Source organism: Chiloscyllium plagiosum, unplaced genomic scaffold (assembly GCF_037043375.1).
Source record: "Chiloscyllium plagiosum isolate Xiang-an unplaced genomic scaffold, Cpla_swu_hap1 HiC_scaffold_18, whole genome shotgun sequence".
NCBI lineage: Eukaryota > Metazoa > Chordata > Chondrichthyes > Orectolobiformes > Hemiscylliidae > Chiloscyllium > Chiloscyllium plagiosum.
The window spans coordinates 32436605-32456814 of NW_028270156.1; the positions used below are offsets into that span (position 1 = coordinate 32436605).

General features: G+C 41.5%; 1 protein-coding gene across 16 annotated transcripts in view; it reads right to left on the reverse strand.

Annotated features, from left to right (window-relative positions):
• Nucleotides 1-20210, reverse strand: part of LOC122557729 (F-actin-monooxygenase mical2-like) — a 296049-nt gene that overhangs the window by 125537 nt on the left and 150302 nt on the right. For 9 of the 16 annotated variants that reach the window (XM_087996419.1, XM_087996409.1, XM_087996410.1 and 6 more), the window contains 6 exons: nt 18401-18511; nt 15922-16038; nt 15183-15275; nt 7767-7874; nt 4732-4918; nt 2973-3067 (listed from right to left, as the gene is read on the reverse strand). In XM_087996419.1, coding sequence (XP_087852545.1) covers nt 2973-3067; nt 4732-4918; nt 7767-7874; nt 15183-15275; nt 15922-16038; nt 18401-18511 — 711 coding nt within the window. Of the gene's footprint in view, nt 1-2972; nt 3068-4731; nt 4919-7766; nt 7875-12910; nt 13007-15182; nt 15276-15921; nt 16039-18400; nt 18512-20210 lie in introns of all 16 variants that reach the window. The other 7 variants (XM_087996422.1, XM_087996418.1, XM_087996420.1 and 4 more) reach the window with 5 other exon arrangements.

Consider the following 20210-nt stretch of genomic DNA (forward strand, 5'->3'; position numbering starts at 1 on the left):
GGTTGTTTCCACCAGCTCAAGTTAAAGGACCGACAATCTAGTACTGTGACGGGAGAAATCTATTCGCTCAGAGAATTTCAAAGCTTTGGAATTCTTTACCTCAGAAGATTATGGATGCTCTACCATTAAATATATTTAAAAGTGAGTCAGTTTTGTTTTGGTCTTTGAGGGAATGCAGGGATATAGGGATAGGTTGGAATAATGACAGGATCAGCTATTGTTATCCTAAATGGCAGAGTGGACCCAACAGGCTGCATGGTTTACCCATGTTTCAATCTTTCTCTTCTCTATCACCATCACCATCAATACACAGCAGCAGTTGTGTGTAATGTTGTGAAATAATTCTTCATAAAAGATGACTTTACAAATGTACTGGATGGAAAGCACTAGCTGAATTCTGAGAAGGACAAGAGTCGATTTCCAGTTGAAATCACTGTCAAAGATGGGCCCGTACTTGCATAACTGTAACTTCTGTACTTCAAGGCCATTGTCTATCTGCAAAGCCTCACCAGGAATATTTATCTTGAAGGAGTGTGAGTGGGGGCCATATCCTACTCCATTAGCAAAACATTCAGGCTATCACCTGGTTACTCAATTGGGTGGTGACAAACCACTAAAATAATCATTCAGACAATGTGATGCTGGCCCTGAATGGAATAGGCCCAAATGGAATCCAATCATACAAACCAGGGACCAGCAATCCACTATACCATCACTATATCAGCAAGTGATTTAGTGTAACTGAGCAGGTGAAGAGAGTGAGTCTTGTTACAAACCCTTTGTGTGTGCAAGTATATGTCATCTCTGCAGGTTGACAAAGTACATAAGATGCTGTTGAAGTGCGAATTGTTCTCTCTGTCCAGATAACTAGCTTGTTTCAGACTCTATCGCCTATTTGTTAACGTTCCATGTGCTGCAGACAGAAATCTTTCAAAACATCTCAAACCAATAGCTGTCAGTTTCAAAAGATGAGATAAATCTTCTATCTACATCTTTAAAATGAGTCAATATCAACTTTCAAAGGACCATCAAGTTCAGTCTGAAGCCAGCCAAGTGACTAACCTTCAAGAGTCATATGTCATCTTACTTCACTGGACTTGAAATTACTTAAACTATTTTTCCACTCTGTAATCTATTGTGTGTGTGAGAACTTCAAGTAGGTTTGTGGAAGTTCAAATACTTTATCATTTTGTTTGACTGGGTTAAGTACGATAAACGCTATCCTGTTCCTTTGAAAACGTATCAAGGAAACCTATCTGTGTCTTTTATAATCATAGCAAGTAAAAACAGTTAAACACTCACTGAATTGGCAAGCACATAAAATTTAAAACAAAATCCTGTTGCAGTCAAATGAGGAGCAGAAGAGGAAGACGACTTTCAACACCTCATCTCATTGTAACAGCACATACACATTGCACTGCGGCAACGTGCCAAGACTCCTTCACTAGCACCTTGCAAACCCAGAGCATCCTCTACCAAAACGATAATGCAGCAGGCACATGAGATGGAATCGTAGAAGGCTTTGAGTGAAATGGCCTATTGTGAAATGTGTGGCAGAATCAGGCAACAAGTGTCCACCTCAACTTAGAAAGCTTCTTGTTCCATCTTTTGTGCTCTTCACAAGTGGAGTGGTGAGATGCTGATTGACAGTGATTAATGCTTATTAAACATCAGGTATTACAAAGACAAAAGTGGGTGGCACAGCTATCACTCATGGTGCAGGTGGGAGTTGTGTCAAGAGAGTGAGAAGGCAGTGCAGAGGGCATGCAGGATTAGTGGTGTCAGGGTTGGATAAGGATGTGTGAAGGATGCTGTTGCAGGCTATTGTGAAAGTAGTAGAGTCTCAGCCTTGGTGGAAGATGGGTGCAATAGTGGACATACAGTGTGAGATATCAGAGAAAAGATGGTGGCATCTATGCTGACAGAGTGGTGAAGGTCATTGATTGGGCATACCTCCAGACAACTGAGATGTCTTTAAGCCAGGCAACATCTGACCAGGTTGGCAATGATTACATGTTGTGGCCTCCACTGCTGGTTCCAGAGGGAGAGAAAGTCCTGTCTGTATGTTGCCCTATCTATCTGGAAATGAAGGACCCTGCCCTCAAATTGGGGCATGATTACCCCCCCATGTGGGTCAAATGGCAGCAACCGTGTAGGGCAGCTCAAGACTGACAGTGAATGGCCAGTAGCATAATGACCTTTGAAAGGGAGCCCATGGAGGCTGACTGGTGAATTCTGGCATATCCTCAGAGAGTGGTGGGTTATTCCAGGAATGGTGCATGTTTAAATGGGGCAAAAAGTGGAAAACGAGAGATCCCATGGGGGAGGAGGTAAGTAATTAATCGAGCGAGGTTGGTTAGATATGGCAAGAAAATTCACCAGGTCACACTGAAATCAAACTTCCAAAAAAAAAACTCCAGGCAACTTGGACTTGGCCAAAAAACAAAATGCAAGATTCAGCCCATGGTTGTGCCACTATCTGCAAATTCCCCTCCAACCAACCTGAACTATATCACTGTTGTTGAGTTAATGTCCTAGATTTCACACCCTAACAGTACTGAGCCACATTCACTGCAGAGGATCTGGAGGAGGGTTATTTACCTGCTTCTCAAGGGTTATTCAACATGGCTAATGAATTCTGCCCTTGCCAGCGATGTTCACAGTACACGAGTAAATAAAATAACCTGATTCTAATTTTCAAACCATGTCCTCTAGTCCTAGAATCTTGCAACTGTGGAAATAGTTGCTCCCAATATATTTCTCAATCCAGCGTGGGGGTTCTGGAAATCATTAGTGCAGGAGTCCCCCATGATAGGATAAATATTTGCAAGGGTTTCCACACTGCCAAATTTGAGACAATGTTTATTTGAACTTTGAAAGAAGAGCACACAGTCAAAAGTGCACTCAGTAGCATAACATCCTCTGTTCATGAGATTCTTATAACAGCAGGGGTCTGCTGAGCGGGTTCCTACCTTTCTGTGTGTTGACATTGTTGTATGATTCCGCCTCTTCCTTGCCTTGTTATTCAGTTTACAGTAAGTAAAGTGAGGTTTGCAGTAAAACTTTCCTGAGTGAACAAAAGATCAGATTAGGTTATATTAAAACAATAAACCAAGTGTCACAGATTGTAGTGCAGAATGGCAGAAGCCTCGAGAAGAAATCACAGCACTACACTCCAAAGGCTCAAAAAAGCTGTCAGCCAAAATGAATAGATTGGTCTAAAGAGTAAAGCTTTTTCCAGGTTGGAAGGAGAAACTTCTCAAGTGAATCTTGTGTCTATTCAGTCCTCTGAGTCTGTTCCACAATTTAAATTTCTGCCTTTGCTCCAAAGCCCTTTATCCCACTCAGCGAGTTAAAAAGAAATCCTCCCATCCAAATGTTGAATGCACAAAGCAATACATGGTGAAGAGATGTACAAGATTTCTGTTAACGATATGGACGTGGGAACACAACACAAAACTTCAAGGTTTTCGTATGAAATCACACTCGGAAATGTAGTAAAGGTTTGGAGAATAGTGACAGACTTCAGGAAGACCCCGAGACTGGTGAAAGGGGCAATTTTGAACTTTGACAAAAGTGTGAAATGATGTACTTTCAGAGGGAGAGTGAGCTGAGGCAATATTGCAAACAGATTAGTCCAATTTTAAAGGGGGGGGGGGAGGAATGTCATGGAGTATATGAATATAAATCTTTGAAGTGACAGGATCCGTTAAGAAGACTCTTAATAAAAAGATCCTTGCATTTCTGACAGCCTTAGCATTAAAAAAAAGGAATCACAGAATCCTACAGTATAAAGGAGGCCACTCAGCCCATTTCTCTGGAAGAGCCATCTAATTAGACTTCTTTTTCAATATTTTCCCCATAATTTTGCAAAGTGGTCTTCTTAGTCCAATTGCCAAAAGGAAAATGTTCTCTCTGATCCTTCAAGACAACTTAAATTACTCCTTTGTACCAGATTTATTTTCCAAGTACCGACTTACACGTTCTTTGGAATAATACTCAATGGAACCAGAAACAAGACCAGCTCTCCCTCAAGGAGAGATACAAGGAGTTTCATGGGGGACAAGGAACACAGCAACACGAGAAGATCTTCACACCCTCAAGTTGATTCCACAATCGCCAGCAAGTCAATATCATTCCATGTTAAATTTAATGTTGATCTCACTCTTTGTGTACCTTCTCTGCAGCTGTAACATTGTATTCCTCGCTCAGTTCTATTACCCTTATGCACTCGGTATGGTATGATCTGCCTGTACTGCAAAGCAAAACCTAGGTACGTGCGATAATAATAAATCAAATCAAATATCTGACCTTTACTTACTCGTAGTGCTTCTGTAAACTTTATTCTGTCACCCACCAAAAAGATCTATCAGTCTCCATGTTAAATTTCCAGTTGACCCCTACCTTCAGCTGTTTTCTTGGGGTACACACAGGGTTTGAGAGTTCCAGATTTCCATTAACCTTTGTGTGAAGAATCGCTTCCTGACATTATACCTGAACTGCCTGCCACTAATTTTAAGATTTGTTACTTTGTTTCGGACTTTACCACCAAAGGAGATACTTTTCCTTTCTATATATACAATCTAACAATTCCAATTGTATATCCCCTTAATCTTCAATACTTGCAACAAACGTCAGCCTAGGCTAAGCAAGCAGTCCTTGTAACACTGTTCAGCATCCAATTGGCTAGTGGTTGGGATTGAAGAGTTGTGGGGTATGGGCTGCAATTACCTTCCTCCACACTGAAAGCATAGGCTCCGAGCCGCAGTGTGATCGAGCAGAAGTCACACTTGAAGCATTCTCGGTGGAAGAATTTACCATCTGCACTCAGTCGCTCCATGACATAAACGCGCTTTTTGCAGAAGTAGCAGATGTCACTGCCTCCAAGATTCTGGGGGAATTCTTTCCGCAGGGACCCCTGCAAGATAAAAAAAAATCCAAGCGAGTTAAAACAAAAATGCACTAGCATTTAATCCATTCTTGTCTATCCACCAAAACCTCCTTTCCCAGCCATGATGAGTTTTCACCTCCCTCTTGCCCTCAGCTCCAGTGTGTGGCCACGGTGTCATTGTAATCTTGACTTATTGTCTCTCAATGACAAATTCTATCAAACCCCTTGGTTTCACATGAGTTATCACTAGGAATATTTCACTGAAGCTGTGTCAAATCTGAGATTCACCATGTTAACGGTGTCCACCCAATAGCAAACTGTGCAGCCAAACCTAGCACAGCAACAATCTCGGAGCAGCTGTAAGATAGATGACCAGTAAACCCACATTGTGATTGATGATTCTGGTTGAGAGTGGAATTTTAGTCAGGCTGCCTGGGGAGTTTCTTGCTGTTCTTTGAAAAATACCACAGGATCTTTTCTGCGCAGATAGCAAATTTAACATATTACATATCCCAAGGACTTCACAGGAGCACCATCGAATGTGGTTTTACACTGAGTCATATCAGGGGATATCAGGGCAGAAGAGATAAGTCTTAAGGAGTGAATTATTGGAGGAAAGAAAGGTCGAGAGGCAGAGAGGTGTAGGGAGTGAGTGGGGCCTAGGAAAATGAAAGTGTAACCACTAATGGTAGTTAAAAATCACACAACACCAGGTTGTAGTCCAACAGGTTTAATTGGAAGCACACTAGCTTTCGGAGCGACGCTCCTTCAGCAGGTGATAGTGGAGGGCTCGATCATAACTCAGAATTTATAGCAAAGATTCGCAGTGTGATGTAACTGAAATTATACATTGAAAAATTGATTGTCTGTTAAAAGATGAAAGGCTATGATCGAGCCCTCCACTATCACCTGATGAAGGAGCATCGCTCCCAAAGCTAGTGTGCTTCCAATTAAACCTGTTGGACTACAACCTGGTGTAGTGTGATTTTTAACCTTGTACACCCCAGTCCAACACCGGCATCTCCAAATCATCACTAACAATAGGGCAGTTTAAATCAGGGATGTTCCTGGAGACAGAAGTAGATGAATGCAGTATCTCAGAGGCTGTGTGGCAGGCGGATATCACAGAGATAGGGAATGGTGAGGCCATGGAGGGACTTGAGAACAGAATTTTACAATCAATTGCTCGACAGGGATCCAATAGGTCTGAGAGCAAAAGGGCAGATAGAAGAATGGTGCTTGCTACTAGGTAAAATATGGGCTAGAGGTTTGAATGGCTTCATTTCCATACAGTACAGAACATAGCAGACCAACCAGGAGCACTATGGAATAGTCAAGCTGAGAGATAAAGGCATGAATGAGGGTCTCAATCTCAGATGAGCTGAGGCAGGTGTAATGTTACGGAGATTGAAATAAAAACTATTGCGTGAATATGAGGTCCGCCTGACCAGTTTCACTCACAATCAGATACAATTCTACGAAGGTCCCAAAAATCTCTTCCAACCTCTATCATGGCAGTTTTGTCATCCATAAGAGGTTAGCTAGGTAGATGGGATCTGTTTAATATTTCAACTAAAAGTCAGCATTGTTAACAGTGTAGCACTCACTTGAAACTGGGAGTGTCAGCCTGGGCTGCAGCCTGAAGTCTCTGGAATGGGACTTGAAACCAGCTCTGAACAGGACTTAGGGATGAAAGTACAATCCTCTGAGTAAGTCTGACACTGTTTAACAATATTTGGGTAGAAAATACTCCTGAAGCTGTTACTGAAACTCTAATTCACTGTTTATAAGTTGCCCTCAGCCCAAGCTTACAGGAATTGTTATTTAAAGAATCTAATGTCTGTTGAAACAAATTTGGCAAACATTTAAACAATAACATAGTTACAAGTAATTTATATCATCAGATTAATATCAGAGTAATTTGTACTGCTAGATAAAAATCAGCAGTCTCGTTAAAAAAAAACTTTCACAGTGAAACAAGCTCTCTTCAGCATTAATGTTGCATAATCCTATCCTGAACCATCAAAAACATTGAAAGTTTCAAGCGATTACGCAACGTGAGCAGAAACTTTGGTGCTCACTGATGGTGCATGTGAAAGTGGAGAGACTACTTAATGGGGGTGGGGTGGAGAGGTGGGGGTGGGGATGGTGTTCTACCTGAATCTGCCCCCTTCCTGCCTCCACCAGAGTCTTATTCTGGATCAGAAGTCCCATGGTCAACCTTCTAGTCCGACTGCCACCTGAAGCTGTTAGGTGGCCAATTGTGGACCAGAAATAGGAGCATGAGAGCAAGGCAGGGAATTAAATGCAAGCTCAGCAGACTGGATGCCTGCTTTGCAGTGTATCTCCATGTAGCCGTTGGCATGACCATGAGTTCCAGTCACTTGTTATTTTTACTCCTCACCTCACTCTGATGCTCAAGTTTCTGTCAGCCTGCTGCAAAGTTCCTGAGCAGCTCACAATACAAATGCAAAGAACATCACCTCATAATCCAATTAGGCACTTACGGCTGTTATAGACTCAATAGTGAGTTGAACAGTTTCAGACCATAAACTCTGTCCCCAATATTGATATTAATGTTGTGCCCTGTGTCAGAGCTCATCTTGCTTTTCATGTTTTTTTTTCCTTTTGGTCAGAATTTTTCTGCCATTCACGCACACTCCAGCCAAATGATTTGTTTTTTTCTTGCTATACCATTTTTGCCTTTGTCTCAGGGAGACTTTATCATTCAATCTCTCCCATTTTCTATGACCTTGCATTTTTTCTTTCTCCCACTCCCCCTTTCAACACATGAACCCCATCACAGTTTTACCTTCCTTCAGTTCTGAACGAGAGTCATATTCAACTATTTGACTACATCTACTTTGAAGCTTACCAAGTCAAGCGAGGTTACTGCTCCTTTTGGCCTGTGATCAGTCTGGTAAAGTGTGACCAAAATTTCTGCCATTGCACCAATTACAGACGATACCTTCCCCACTGTCATCTAACCACCAAAGAATCAAATAGAGAGATAGACAGACAGAGAAAGAGAAAGAGAGAGAAGTGACAAAGATCAGTTAAAGGAAAATAAGAGAGAGTTTAGCTTATCCGATGATCAAGTCAGGGACTACTAATCAAGACCACACGCTACACCAGATTGTGGTCTGCATGGCTTCACAACAGTCAACAAGGCTGAGAGAGAGACAGAGTGAGAGAGAGAGAGAGCACAACAGAACAATACAACTTAGCAAAAGGCAAGGTCCGCAGTTGGGCATACAAGGGAAACAATTGGAAAACTTTCCATTCTTCAAAATTCCCATTAGTTCCTATCCACTCATCACCTGAAGACATCAACTCCTTCACGAGACACAGGATCTCAACTGGTGACAACAGTCCTAATTACAGCTGCAGTAGGCCCTTTATAAGATGGAATGGAATTCAATGAAAAACAAATGAGCACCTTTGCAACTAATGCTCGGTTCATGAGACTCCCTGAAGATTTCAATCACCTTTAAGAGTTTGGAGAAGAATTTGCCAGAGTTTGTTTTCCTTACTGTGTCTCGGATTTTCTGTGGATCCTCTGCCTGTCACAGAAGGTTACATATGAAGAGCTGATTATTTCCAGCATCTGTCCTTAGTTTTCCAAGACTGTACTAACAATTGAGGCTTCTGAACTAAGTAGCAATTTAATGGCCCTTCCTTTGAACTCTTCCAAATGCTAGTGCATTTACACAGCATATATCATTGGGCGGGTTGGGCACTCTATATAGAAATCAAATTCTGACTCATGTACAGAGAATAACAAGAACAGGAGCTCTGATCCATTGCCCATCCCATTCCCACAGTTTCAAAGCAAAAGCATCCCTGTTACTGTCTTGGCAGAGATCTCAGGCTAAGATTAGGTAGGTATTCTGAGATATTCATCTCAGCAGCAAATGTCAAGAGCTTAAACCACCAACAACACAAAATTACACACAAGCATCTCAAAAGTTTGCTGTAAAATTTATCTTTGAGGAGAAAGTGAGGTCTGCAGATGCTGGAGATCAGAGATGGAAATGTGTTGCTGGAAAAGCGCAGCAGGTCAGGCAGCATCTAGGGAACAGGAGAATCGACGTTTCGGGCATTAGCCCTTCTTCATTCCTGAAGAAGGGCTAATGCCCGAAACGTCGATTCTCCTGTTCCCTAGATGCTGCCTGACCTGCTGCGCTTTTCCAGCAACACATTTCCACATCTGTAAAATTTATCTGCCAAGCTAGAGGAATATATCAGAGAGGAAATGGGAAATAGACTCAAGATTATTTCCATCATTCTCATGTCACTAATGAAACCATCACCTTGACATTATTCTAGTTTCCTGTTTTCCTCGCTCAGTCAAGGCAACCTCAGTGGAAAGCTGCATTGGTGCAATAAAAAGATGCAAATTGCACCACACCTGGAACAGGATTCATGGAGATTGAGAAACTAGGCATTTTTGAGCTAAGTAACTGTGATTTGTCAATTTGAAATGTTGGAATAAATACAATATTGCATATGCATGAGCTCAACTGTTTGCTTTCCATATCTACTGATATTGCCTGGCCTGCTGAATAATTGCAGCAGTTTCTATATCAGTGAGGAACTTCAGTTTGTTAAGTGTACAATTATTTTCTGCTTGCATTTTGTTTAGTCGCTCCTGAAGCTATTATCTTTTGATTAGGCTTTGGGAGGGAGGAGCAAAGAAAAATAAATTTTGCCCACTTCCAAACCAATTCTTGCAGTTTAGCAGTTGTGTGATTGTTTAGAAACTGCTTCAATTAACCAGGATACCTCATCTCACTCATCTGTTATTGTTTGCACTCAATGGTTACTGGCATTTGTTAGTCACCAGTAATGCAAGTCAAACAGCAGCGCCCTGTCGTAACAGGGTGAAGATATAAAAACTGTTTGCATAAGAGCACTGAAATCTGGCTTGACAGACTGCAATGTCAACATTCTAACCACTGCCTGAACCATTGCTTCACCACTGGGTAAACTGGACAGTTTAGTCCTATGTTGCAGAGAGAGGTTTTATAAACTCCTATATTCTGTATAATGAGAAAGGCGGTTCACCCACAAAACACCACTACAGTGAAGATCCATTGGGTATGAACCAGGAATTCAGAGACAAAGCTCTGGTCTTTATTGGCTCCATTTTAAAAATTAGGATTCAAACTTGAGATCTTCTGATTCTGCAGCAAGATCTGATGGCATTGTTCATTTAACTTAAAACTTGTTTACCAGAAGCTCAATTTTACATAGCTGGACAGAATTCAAAGCAGCAAATTCTTTACGAAGGCATTCACATATTAAGAATTAGTAATATACAGCAGCACAGGTCTCGGAGGTGCGTCAGTGAGAAGCGTCTCAAACATTTGTCGGTCAATCCCTCAGTGAACTCACCTATAGCTATGCAAAGGTGACCCCCAATTGTGCTCTGTAAGGTCCCACAGGCACCAATGGAATGACCAGACCACGTTTGGTCTTGGTGTTTTTGGTTAGACGAGGAACCTTGGCTCTGACACTAGCAGTATTCACTGCTCTTCCCTGAAGACTGCTGTGTGAATTTTTTTAAAACATTTTTTTTTAAATGAACAGATAGATGGAGTATAGAACATAATGGAGGAGCAGCATTCCCTTAAATAATGCACTGAGCCATTACCTTGGAGTAAGCAGCAAGACTTTGGCACTAATGGCCAGGGTGCCAAGGTCGCTCAGAGAGATAAGAAAAATTGCAGGTTGAGGTTGAAAAGCTATGGTGACTGAAAAGAATGATAAAATATAATAAAAGGAATGCAGCAACTTTAGTCTTTTATAGTTGGTTAGAAATGTTATTTGCATCAACTTCATGAGTGTCTGGAATGGGTTGCCAGAGGTAGGGGTGGACGTGAGTATAGTTTTGTCATTTAGACAGGTACGTGGATGGGAGAGGTATGCAGGGATATGGACCAAACGCAGGCAAATGGGACTAATTTAAGTTGTGAAAACTGGGAAGGTTGGGCTGAAGGGCAAGTTTCTGTGCTGTAAACCTCTATGACTTTATCTAGACGATCAAGAATGTTCAGACAGGAATTGTTGAAGGAGGAGTTGGGTATGGGGTCAATTGGGAATGGGATGGGTAGACTTCATGGAGTCCTGACAATGAGTTTGTTACTGCTGACAATGTATTGAAAAGTACAACTTACATTAGTTAAGAAACGAATGGACTTCTATTCAAAACTGAACATAGATTTTCAGTCTCTGCAGTTCTGAGCAATTCCAGATAGGCCATTCAGAAACTAGCCCCTCTACTTCAGAAGCTGATAGGTGACTAATATATAATGGGTGGCAACTCTGGAAGGCTAGCATTCCACGAACTGGCTCCTGATGCTGGCACCAATAAACCTGGTTTGTTTTATTCACATAGAACTCTCAGAGCTAGGAGGTACTTTATACCATGTTATTGTCACTTCAGTGTCACCAGCTTCAACAAGTTCAGTAAATCGATATTGGTCCTGCCATAGAATGACAAGATCCCCTTGTGCCATCAGATTGCCCATGATGCTGACTGACCATTTCAGCAGAAGATAGGGGCCTTTGATTGTTTGTTCCTCAGGATGTGAATGATGTGGCAAGGCTGACATCTGTTTTCTGTCCACTGCAGCCCTTGAAAAGGCAGTGATGGCGAAACGCCTTTTAAATCTTTGGGTTCTGGTGACAACAATGCTTTTAGACTGCCCGTTGTTAGGGAATGCCAAGATACACAATCAACATCACCAGAACTACAATCAGGTTATTTGTGTTTGTGGGATCGTGCAGCATTCAACTTACCTGCCGCACTTGCCACATTGCAAGAGTGACAACACCTCAGAAAGTACTTCCATTGGCTGCAATGGATGATCAAAGGTTCCAAAAGGTGCTGCAGGAATGCAAGTTATTTATTTCAATTGGCCAAATGATGATAGAGCAACACAGAAAGCATCCATTGCAGGGTAGTGTACAATTTGCTGAGTGAGGGGTAATGGTTGATGCTTCACTGTGGGAACTTAAAAACTCAAAACATGATCTATGGATCCAACTAGGTTCTTTCCTTCTTCACAAAACACCTTATTTATAAAAATGTTTAATACGAGCAAACAGCTTGGTTTACACATCTAGTAAACCTGGAGGAATTTCCATCCAATCCTCCCCTCCATGTCTATATGGTGGTCTCATCCTTCAGGATTTACCTTAATTAGGTTCACTGCTATTCTGCTCATCATGCTGTTGAGTTTCTCCCTCTGTTGCTATCTCTCCAATTTCTTTTGAGTCTCTCTATGTTGACTGCTTTACATCTTCTTCTATCTGTCTCTCTCTCTCTTTCTGTTAACCTCTTTGTATATCCTTCTAACCCTCCATCTCTAACCTGGTTGATCTACCGCTCTAATGTCTCTCGTCTCGCTCTCTCTCCTTTCCTGTCCTATCCAACCCTCTGTAGTCTAATTCACTTTCCCTTCCTCTTTTGCAGATGCAAATAAATGAAAAATTTTCAACCAGCTGCTTTCACATTCATTACAAAAATAAGAAATATTAAATTTCAGATCCAAAGAGTTTCTTGTAATCAAACAGGTCAGGCAACATGACCTTGTAACTAGATCCCGGAGTCTCAAAATTCCCTCACCGTGTGTTTCCACCTTTCTACCTTCTCTCTTTTTCAAAAATGCTCTTGAAAACCCCCTTCTCTGTTTAAGCTCTTGATCCCTGTCCTAATAGGTTGTCCTATCCTCCATGAAGTGCCTTGGGTCACTTTACGAGCTGAATAATGCCACACAAATACAAGCTGTTGTTGTTTTATGGAATAGTTCGCAACATTGGCATGCTGGTCAAAGCAAACCTCGTTCTTTGAAACAAAGCAGGCACCGAACACTGACATGCTCTCACTGATACTAAAGTCTCTTGGACGTGCTGCAGATATTTTTATTTTGAAGCTCGTCATGCGTCCATCAGCAGGCGAGAGGTGGACATGCTTGACCATACCAGAAGACCTGTGCCTCACGTTTGATCTACCTGAGTGGGATAGTGCTGACTGGAGTTTGAAGATTGAGAGGATTTGCTTTCACTTGAATGGCAGACTACAACACGAGACTCATCATGTGTAGATACCTAAGACAGGACAGAATAACAGCACTCATGGCTTCAGAAATAGGAGCATTTTTGGACCCCATTATTTGACACAGTTCGCATGCCTTATTTTGTTTCCAGTGTCATCATTCAAGTTAAAAGCTTGTTTGACACTTAGGGGAAATTCAGTTTCTTGGAGAATGCAGAGAAGTTAGAATTATTCTCCTTATGCAATAGAAGATCAAGAAAACACTTAATAGAAGCACTTAAAATTATTAAGTGTTTGGACAGCGTATATCAGGTGAAACTATTTTCACTGACAGATGGGCTAGTAACTGGTTGATAGAGATTCACTATAATTGGCATTAAAAACTAGGCGAGAGATGTAAAAATGTTTTTTCCGGAGCTGTTGTGATCTGGAGAGCTCTGCCCGAGGAGGTGGGGGAAGCAGTTTTAATAGAATCATTAATAAAGGGAATAAATTCATGAAAAGGATATAATTGCACAGCTATGGGGAAGGAGAATGTGCAACCAATTGGATAGCTCTTACAGAGAGTAGTATAGCCACAAGGTACTGAAGAGCCTCTTTGTGCATCTTGTGACTTTATAATCTTTGACACCCCATCCTTAGATCTGCATAATTACACATTAGATTTATTAATATTGGCTCTCTAAGTGACAATGCTTTTTAAAATAAATTTGCTTAGAGAAATGGCTGACACTGGCAAAGTCAGTATTTTGTTGGCCATGTTTTGAACAGGTGAGGTCTTTATCTTGAATCATCATGCAGTGAATGACTGTAATGTAGACCACTCCAGCAGGATACCAGCCAACAATAAAGAGTGGATTAGATCCTATAGGGACAACATGCTCCTTTTCCTTATGGGCATTTATTACTCTCCTTGACATTTCACTGTCACCTGAAGAATTAAATTTGACTTCACAATTTATGTAGATTAAAATGTTTCAAATGCATGCAGTTTCAACTACAAATAAAAGGGTCTGGATGACTGACATTTGTATTGCCCTGTAACAAAATGGACTTTTTTCAAGAAAATGTAAAGTTGTCAATCTTAATAAAAATAACATGGTACTGTCAAAATTGCATATTGTTTCTACAGTATATTGGAGATAAAAGGGGATCAAAATGTCATAGGCTGGCATACAGGGTGGGTACAGTTAGAGCCTGGCATTGGATGAGTGGCATTGGGGCTAGGTGGGAGCACAGGGTGGTATGGTTGGGTCGTGGGAGTGGGTGTGGGATGGGGGGGCAGGGGGCTTTAAATGGGTGATGGCCGTAACTATTAGAATCCGGGTGACTCTCTACAGCATCAAGTCAGGCCATTTGAATAACAGACATCAGTACCCAGTAGCACCAGTGGCTGTTTCCAAACATTTTCCGGGATGTGTTGGCCCAACTGCAACCTGTTCTTGCCACCAACGTCCCAGTTCCCTCCAGCTAGAATGAAAGTCCTGTCCTTGTGGGCACATTACCTTGACGCTGGCAGGACAATGCGTGAATTTTTCACTCTCATTACCCATCTCAAAGATGGCAATCCAGGCCAATGCAGTAAAATGCCAGCTTGGACTGTGGACTGAAGGGTCTGGAGCAGTACCTTGAATCAATGGTCTTCTGACTATGAAACAACAGTCTCCGTCCACTTAATCAACAGAGATTTATAATTATTATCTCTTTAGGACACCACACGTTTTAAAAATTTAAAATCAAAATGTTTTCACGATACGGTGTTTGAAAGGACAAAGAGGATATCGAGGCACCAGAGAAGGTACAAGGATGACACCAGAAATAGGTGTGTAAAACTAATAGGAGGTCAAGTTCAACAGACTGTAATTCTTATCTTTATATAAGAAAAAATGGGGGATGACCTGACAAGTCATCAGTCAAAAAAATGCTAGTAAAGTAGATTTCCATGAAAATACCCTCATTTATGGGCAAGAACTTAGGACCTGAATTGTGAGATAGTCACTAATAAATTCAGTAGGGAGTGGCTAAGTTGGATAAACAGGAAGGTGGAAGGAATAGAATAGCATGCTGGTATCAACTGAGCTGTCCAAATTCCTTTGTTTTGCAAATAAAATATGGAGTGAAAGGGCTGTTCCTTTTTCAGCGCTTACTTAAGTCAACTTATCTTATTCTTGAACTTCTCTTTGATGTTATTGCATGAGCATAAAGGCCAACATATGGTGGACTACTCACCTCTGCTTCAGTCTTGATCTGGCTACTGGATTGGTCCTTACTGCTTAAAAACATCTTTTCCAAGTTAATGGCTGCTGCCTTCACACTACGTATCTGATGTCAGAGCACAAAGATCACAGACAGCAGAATAGAAGCAGGATCGAAAGAAAGAAAAGGAGAAAGACCAGAGAAAAAAGGCCAAAACAATTAGAGAAATGTATAGTAACAATCTGAAGAGCAAAAGTATGGTAAAGAACAAGGTTTAGTGTTAATAATATTAGCAGGGAGAAGATTTTAAAATCTGCTTAACTTTCTACAGGCAACCCTGAAAATGTACAGAACTAAAATTAAGCGAAAAATGAGGCTTTTTTTTCCACATGGCAGATTACTGTGATCTAAAATATTCTGCCTTAAAATGACAGTGGAAACAGATTTGATAGCAAGTTTCAAGACAGGGTTAGATAACTTCAGTAATAATTTAAAAGTAAATTACAGAAGAGGAGATTAATTGAAGAGCTGTTTCTAAGAGCGAGCACAGGTATGATGGGCAGAGTACCTTCCCCATGCTTCATGATTCTGTAATTTTCCATCGCTATTTTAGGAAGTGTCAACAGACATTGATTAACATTAACAACCAATTTCAAAATGCTTCAGTTTTGGCGCATATACCCTTTCTATTTTGGAGATGCCAAACGGACAGCTTAAGAGTTGCACAAATGTTGCTCCGCATCGGCAGCACACAGATCCAGTTAGGCAATACCTGTGTTGGAGGATCGGCTGGGTGAGCCATGGTAGACAACGAAGGAGAAGCAGAGTCATGGGTGGAGCGAGAGGTGTTGGAGAGACAATGAGATGAGCTTGCATCGGACAGAGGCACCTGTTTAGGGCCAGCGTTGAAACACATGATGGAAATATGGAAGAAACAGCCCAGAAGAAACAAAACAAGAGCAAAGCTGAATAAGCATTGTGTTAACAGAATGATGCAAAAAGCAACAGAGAATTATTTAGAACACTGCAATACCTGATGGGAGCTGTACTTGAAATCAAACATGGGTTTAATTCAGGATTTCACTGCTAATTCTCCTTCTAAAGCAAATTATTAAGAAAATTATTTAATAACTGGCGGTGGCTGACCAGTTACCTCGATCTATCCTACACATTCAGCACAAGACATGGGTGTCACTGGCAAGACCAGCATCTGTTGCCCATTGGCAATTATCCATGAATTAATTGGCTTGCTTCACCACTTCAAAGGGCAATACACATTACCATGGGTCTACAGTCACAGGAGGGGGAAACAGGAGGAAGTCACAGTGGGGGAATAGAAGGGGCGGTCATGTGTGCTTAGTTTGGGGGTGGGGTGTGTCAGTGGGGGAGTGGAGGGAAGGCAAGGGGGAGTCGACATGTATTGCTGCCCTCAGTCCTGTCATCACGGGCTACAAACCAGTTGGAGAGTCAATGCATCCCTCTGTAGACAGTATGCCAGAATTAGATAGTGCTCTACTCTGGCCATGACACTGCAACTGGGAACAGTATCAAGCTGACCTGCCCTTCCAATGGACAGGTGTCAATTCAAAATACATTTGACAAGATCCCAAGTGGCTCACTGATCAGAAAAGTGAAAGCCCAGGAATGCAGGGGAATGTGGCGAGTTGATCCAAAATTGGCCCAGTGACAGGAAACAAAAGGTATTGTTAATGGATGTATTGTAAATGGAAAGCAGTGTTCCAGCGATGTCTGCGTGTTGCACACATTAATGATTTAGACTTAAATGTGAGAAGCATGATTAGAAAATTCACAACATTTGCAAGCAGTTGCTACAGTAGAGGATGATTGACAACTGCAGGATAATTTCAATTGATTGGCTGGCAAGGCGGTAAGATGGCAAATCAAACTCAGTTCAGAGAGGTGTGAGACTCTGTATTGGGGGAACCGCAAACAAAACAAGGGAATACACAACAAATCTGAGGATACTGAGAGGGATAGAGGAAGGTAGAGGCCTTGGCAAGCCAGTCAACAAAAACTGTGAAGAAAGCATATGGAATATTTCGCTTTATTGGATGAGGTACTGTAATAAAATACAGGGATGTGCTGCCAAAAGTGTATACAATGCTGGTGAGGCCACAGGTACACAGATCTTTGTATTTAGTTCTGGTCATCACATTACAGAAAGGACATAATTGCTGTGGAGAGAGTACACAGAAGGTTTACAATAATATTGTACAGTTTAAAAAATTGTTTTGCTTTGAACAGAAGAGCTGAGGGATAAATTAATTGAGGTATACAAAATGATGACCTGTCTGGACAGACTATACAAGAATGACCTGTTTCCACTCTTGAAGAAGTCATTCACCAGGGGGGCCTGGATTTAAGGTGATTGGTGGAAGGAATAGATGAATCATAAGAAAAATCTTTTCACTCAGAGTGGTGGGTAGCTGGAATTTACTGGTTTGGCAGAAGCACCTAATTCATTTAAAAGGTACTTGGCTATACGCCTGAAGTACTGCAATCTGCAAGGCTATGGACCAGGTTAGAATTGGCAGCGAGTTTGTTTCCTTTTCGACCAATATAAATACAGTGGGCTGAATGGTCTCTCTCTATGCTATGATATTTCTATGGCTCCATGGGGCAGAATTTTATTTTCTCCTCCAGGTGGTTTTGGGGCCTCTAATGTTCTCTAATTGGCCTTCTCACCAACTTCCCAGCAAACACCAACCTCTTTGCTACTTTACTGTGGGATGAGCAAGGCTGAGGATGTTCCACCCATCCTTTCCCCAACTGAGACTTTCAGTAACTAATTAATGTCCACTTAATGGTACACTTCCCACATGGCCTTAATTTTCAGGCTGGCAGGTGGTGTTCAGGAGCAGGAGAGTGACAATTACTGGGAAGGAAGAAGGTTACAGCAGCAACGTCAACAGCTTCCTTTCTTCTTTGGGTGTTTCTGCCCACCCTATAAGCACACCATCTCTAGACATCCCCACCCTAAGATCCCCACATTTATCTGGGTTTTGGGCCCTTGGGACTTAGCCCTTGCTTGTATCCCAGTTCTGTATACTTCAGGGACTTTCTTTCATTCTATTGATTCTATAGCACTTAATACCCTGGTGTTTCACTACGTGTAACCTCCAGTTTCCACTTTGTAATGCAGAGGTTTCAATATCTTGTGGCTTTGAAGGGAATGCTTCAGTCAGTGTAATCATTTCGAATGAGTAAAGACTAGCCAAGAGAGCACACACCTGTTGCTTGAGAGTCCTGCCCCCAAACAGGGCAGTCAGATGTGCTCCTCGCTCCTTTATACTCTTCCTGCTAAAGGGGACGTCACCTTGTGCGAGAGACAGAGTTTTCTTCTGGTGTACAGGAGACAAGAGATGTTTAAAACACAGAAGAGAGAAACAAATCAGAAAAGAAGAAGGTGATAGAGTGGGTCAGACATGGACAGCTGCAGTACTGAGGGTAAACCGAGGAGACTCAATGGTGCTGCTAGCAATGTAGGACCTGCAGGTTGGCAAACCATTGGCAGAGGTAAAAGGCCAAACTCAATAAATGTAAATCTTAATCCTCCAGGCTGGATGGTCATTTGGCAGAGCAATTGCCTGTTCATTATAGAACTCATAGGAACAAAAGGCCACTCAATGTCTTAACCCTGTTCACATACATATAATTACACAGAATATTTAGTACAGAAACTGGCCATTCAGTCCAACCAGTCCATGCAAAACCATTTATACTCTACCCAACCCTTCTCCTTCTATTCTTTATCCCACCCTGTCAGCTTAATCCTTTCTTTCCATTCTCAAATATCTAGTTGCCCCTCAAAACATCAACATTCCTTGCGGTAATAGGTTCCCATGCTCACCACTCTCTGGGTGAAGAAGTCTCTTTAGAATTTCCAATTGGATTTCCTATCGTTTCTCTAACGGCACCTTGTTTAGCTCTTCCCCAGAAGTGAAAGCCTTCCATGTCTGTTCTGTCAGAAGTTCTCATAACTAATAAAGATCTCCATTAGATCATCACCACTACACCCAGTCTGTCTGCTCTCCCGATGGGTACATCTCCTGTACTGCTTCTATCATCCTTGTACATTATTTTTACACCATCTCCAGTGCCTCCATACATAAAACAGGGAGCAGAGATGTAGGCAGTCCACCAGATATGAAATAAACAATGGCTTATACAAGCTTAACATAATCACTTTTCACAAATAAATTCTGTTCAATTGAAATTTAATGACTGATTTGTAGCTCAAAACCATTTTAAAATTATATTCATTCTCTACACCAGAGGAAATCATTTCTCTTAACCTACTTTATTGAATCCCTTAATCATCTTAACTTTTCAACTTCTTAAACATATATAGTCTAGTCGTATTCTACACATCAAATCCTCACAACATAAGCCTCTGAGTCCCTATATCATTTTGTACTACACTCCCACCAAAATCGCTCTATCTTTCTTAAGGTGCTGTCTCCAGTACTGAGTGGTTTGTACTATAATACAGCTTATTTTCATCCCTTTGATTTCAATAGAATGCCAATAGAATACCCAGTCAGGATAGAAAGCAAATACTTCAAGTATGTGGAGAGATTGGGATTATTCTCCTTAAAACAGAAGAGGTTAGGAGACTTGAACATTTCAAAATAATGAATATTTTGGAAGAATACATCAAATTCATTTCAGTGGCAGGAAGGTTTGTAACAGTCACAGATTGCTTTGCCAGTTTCCTGTCCAGGCACTGAAGATTAAAATATACCCATCAGTGCACCCCTGCTCGCATTATCAAAATCATGCAAGAAAAGCACATTGTTGAATCATCATCCTGCCACAATCAGACCCCACGCACCTCCCCATCTCGATCTTCAACAGATCTTCTACAACTAAACTTCAACACCTAAAAGGTCAAGGATAACAGACACCACCACCTGTTTCCATTCAAGTTACACATCTTCTGACTTGGAAATACATCACTGTGTCTGGGGTCAAAGTCCTGCAACTCCCACCCCAACAGCACTGTGGATTGCAGGAATTCATAGACACAACTTATCATCA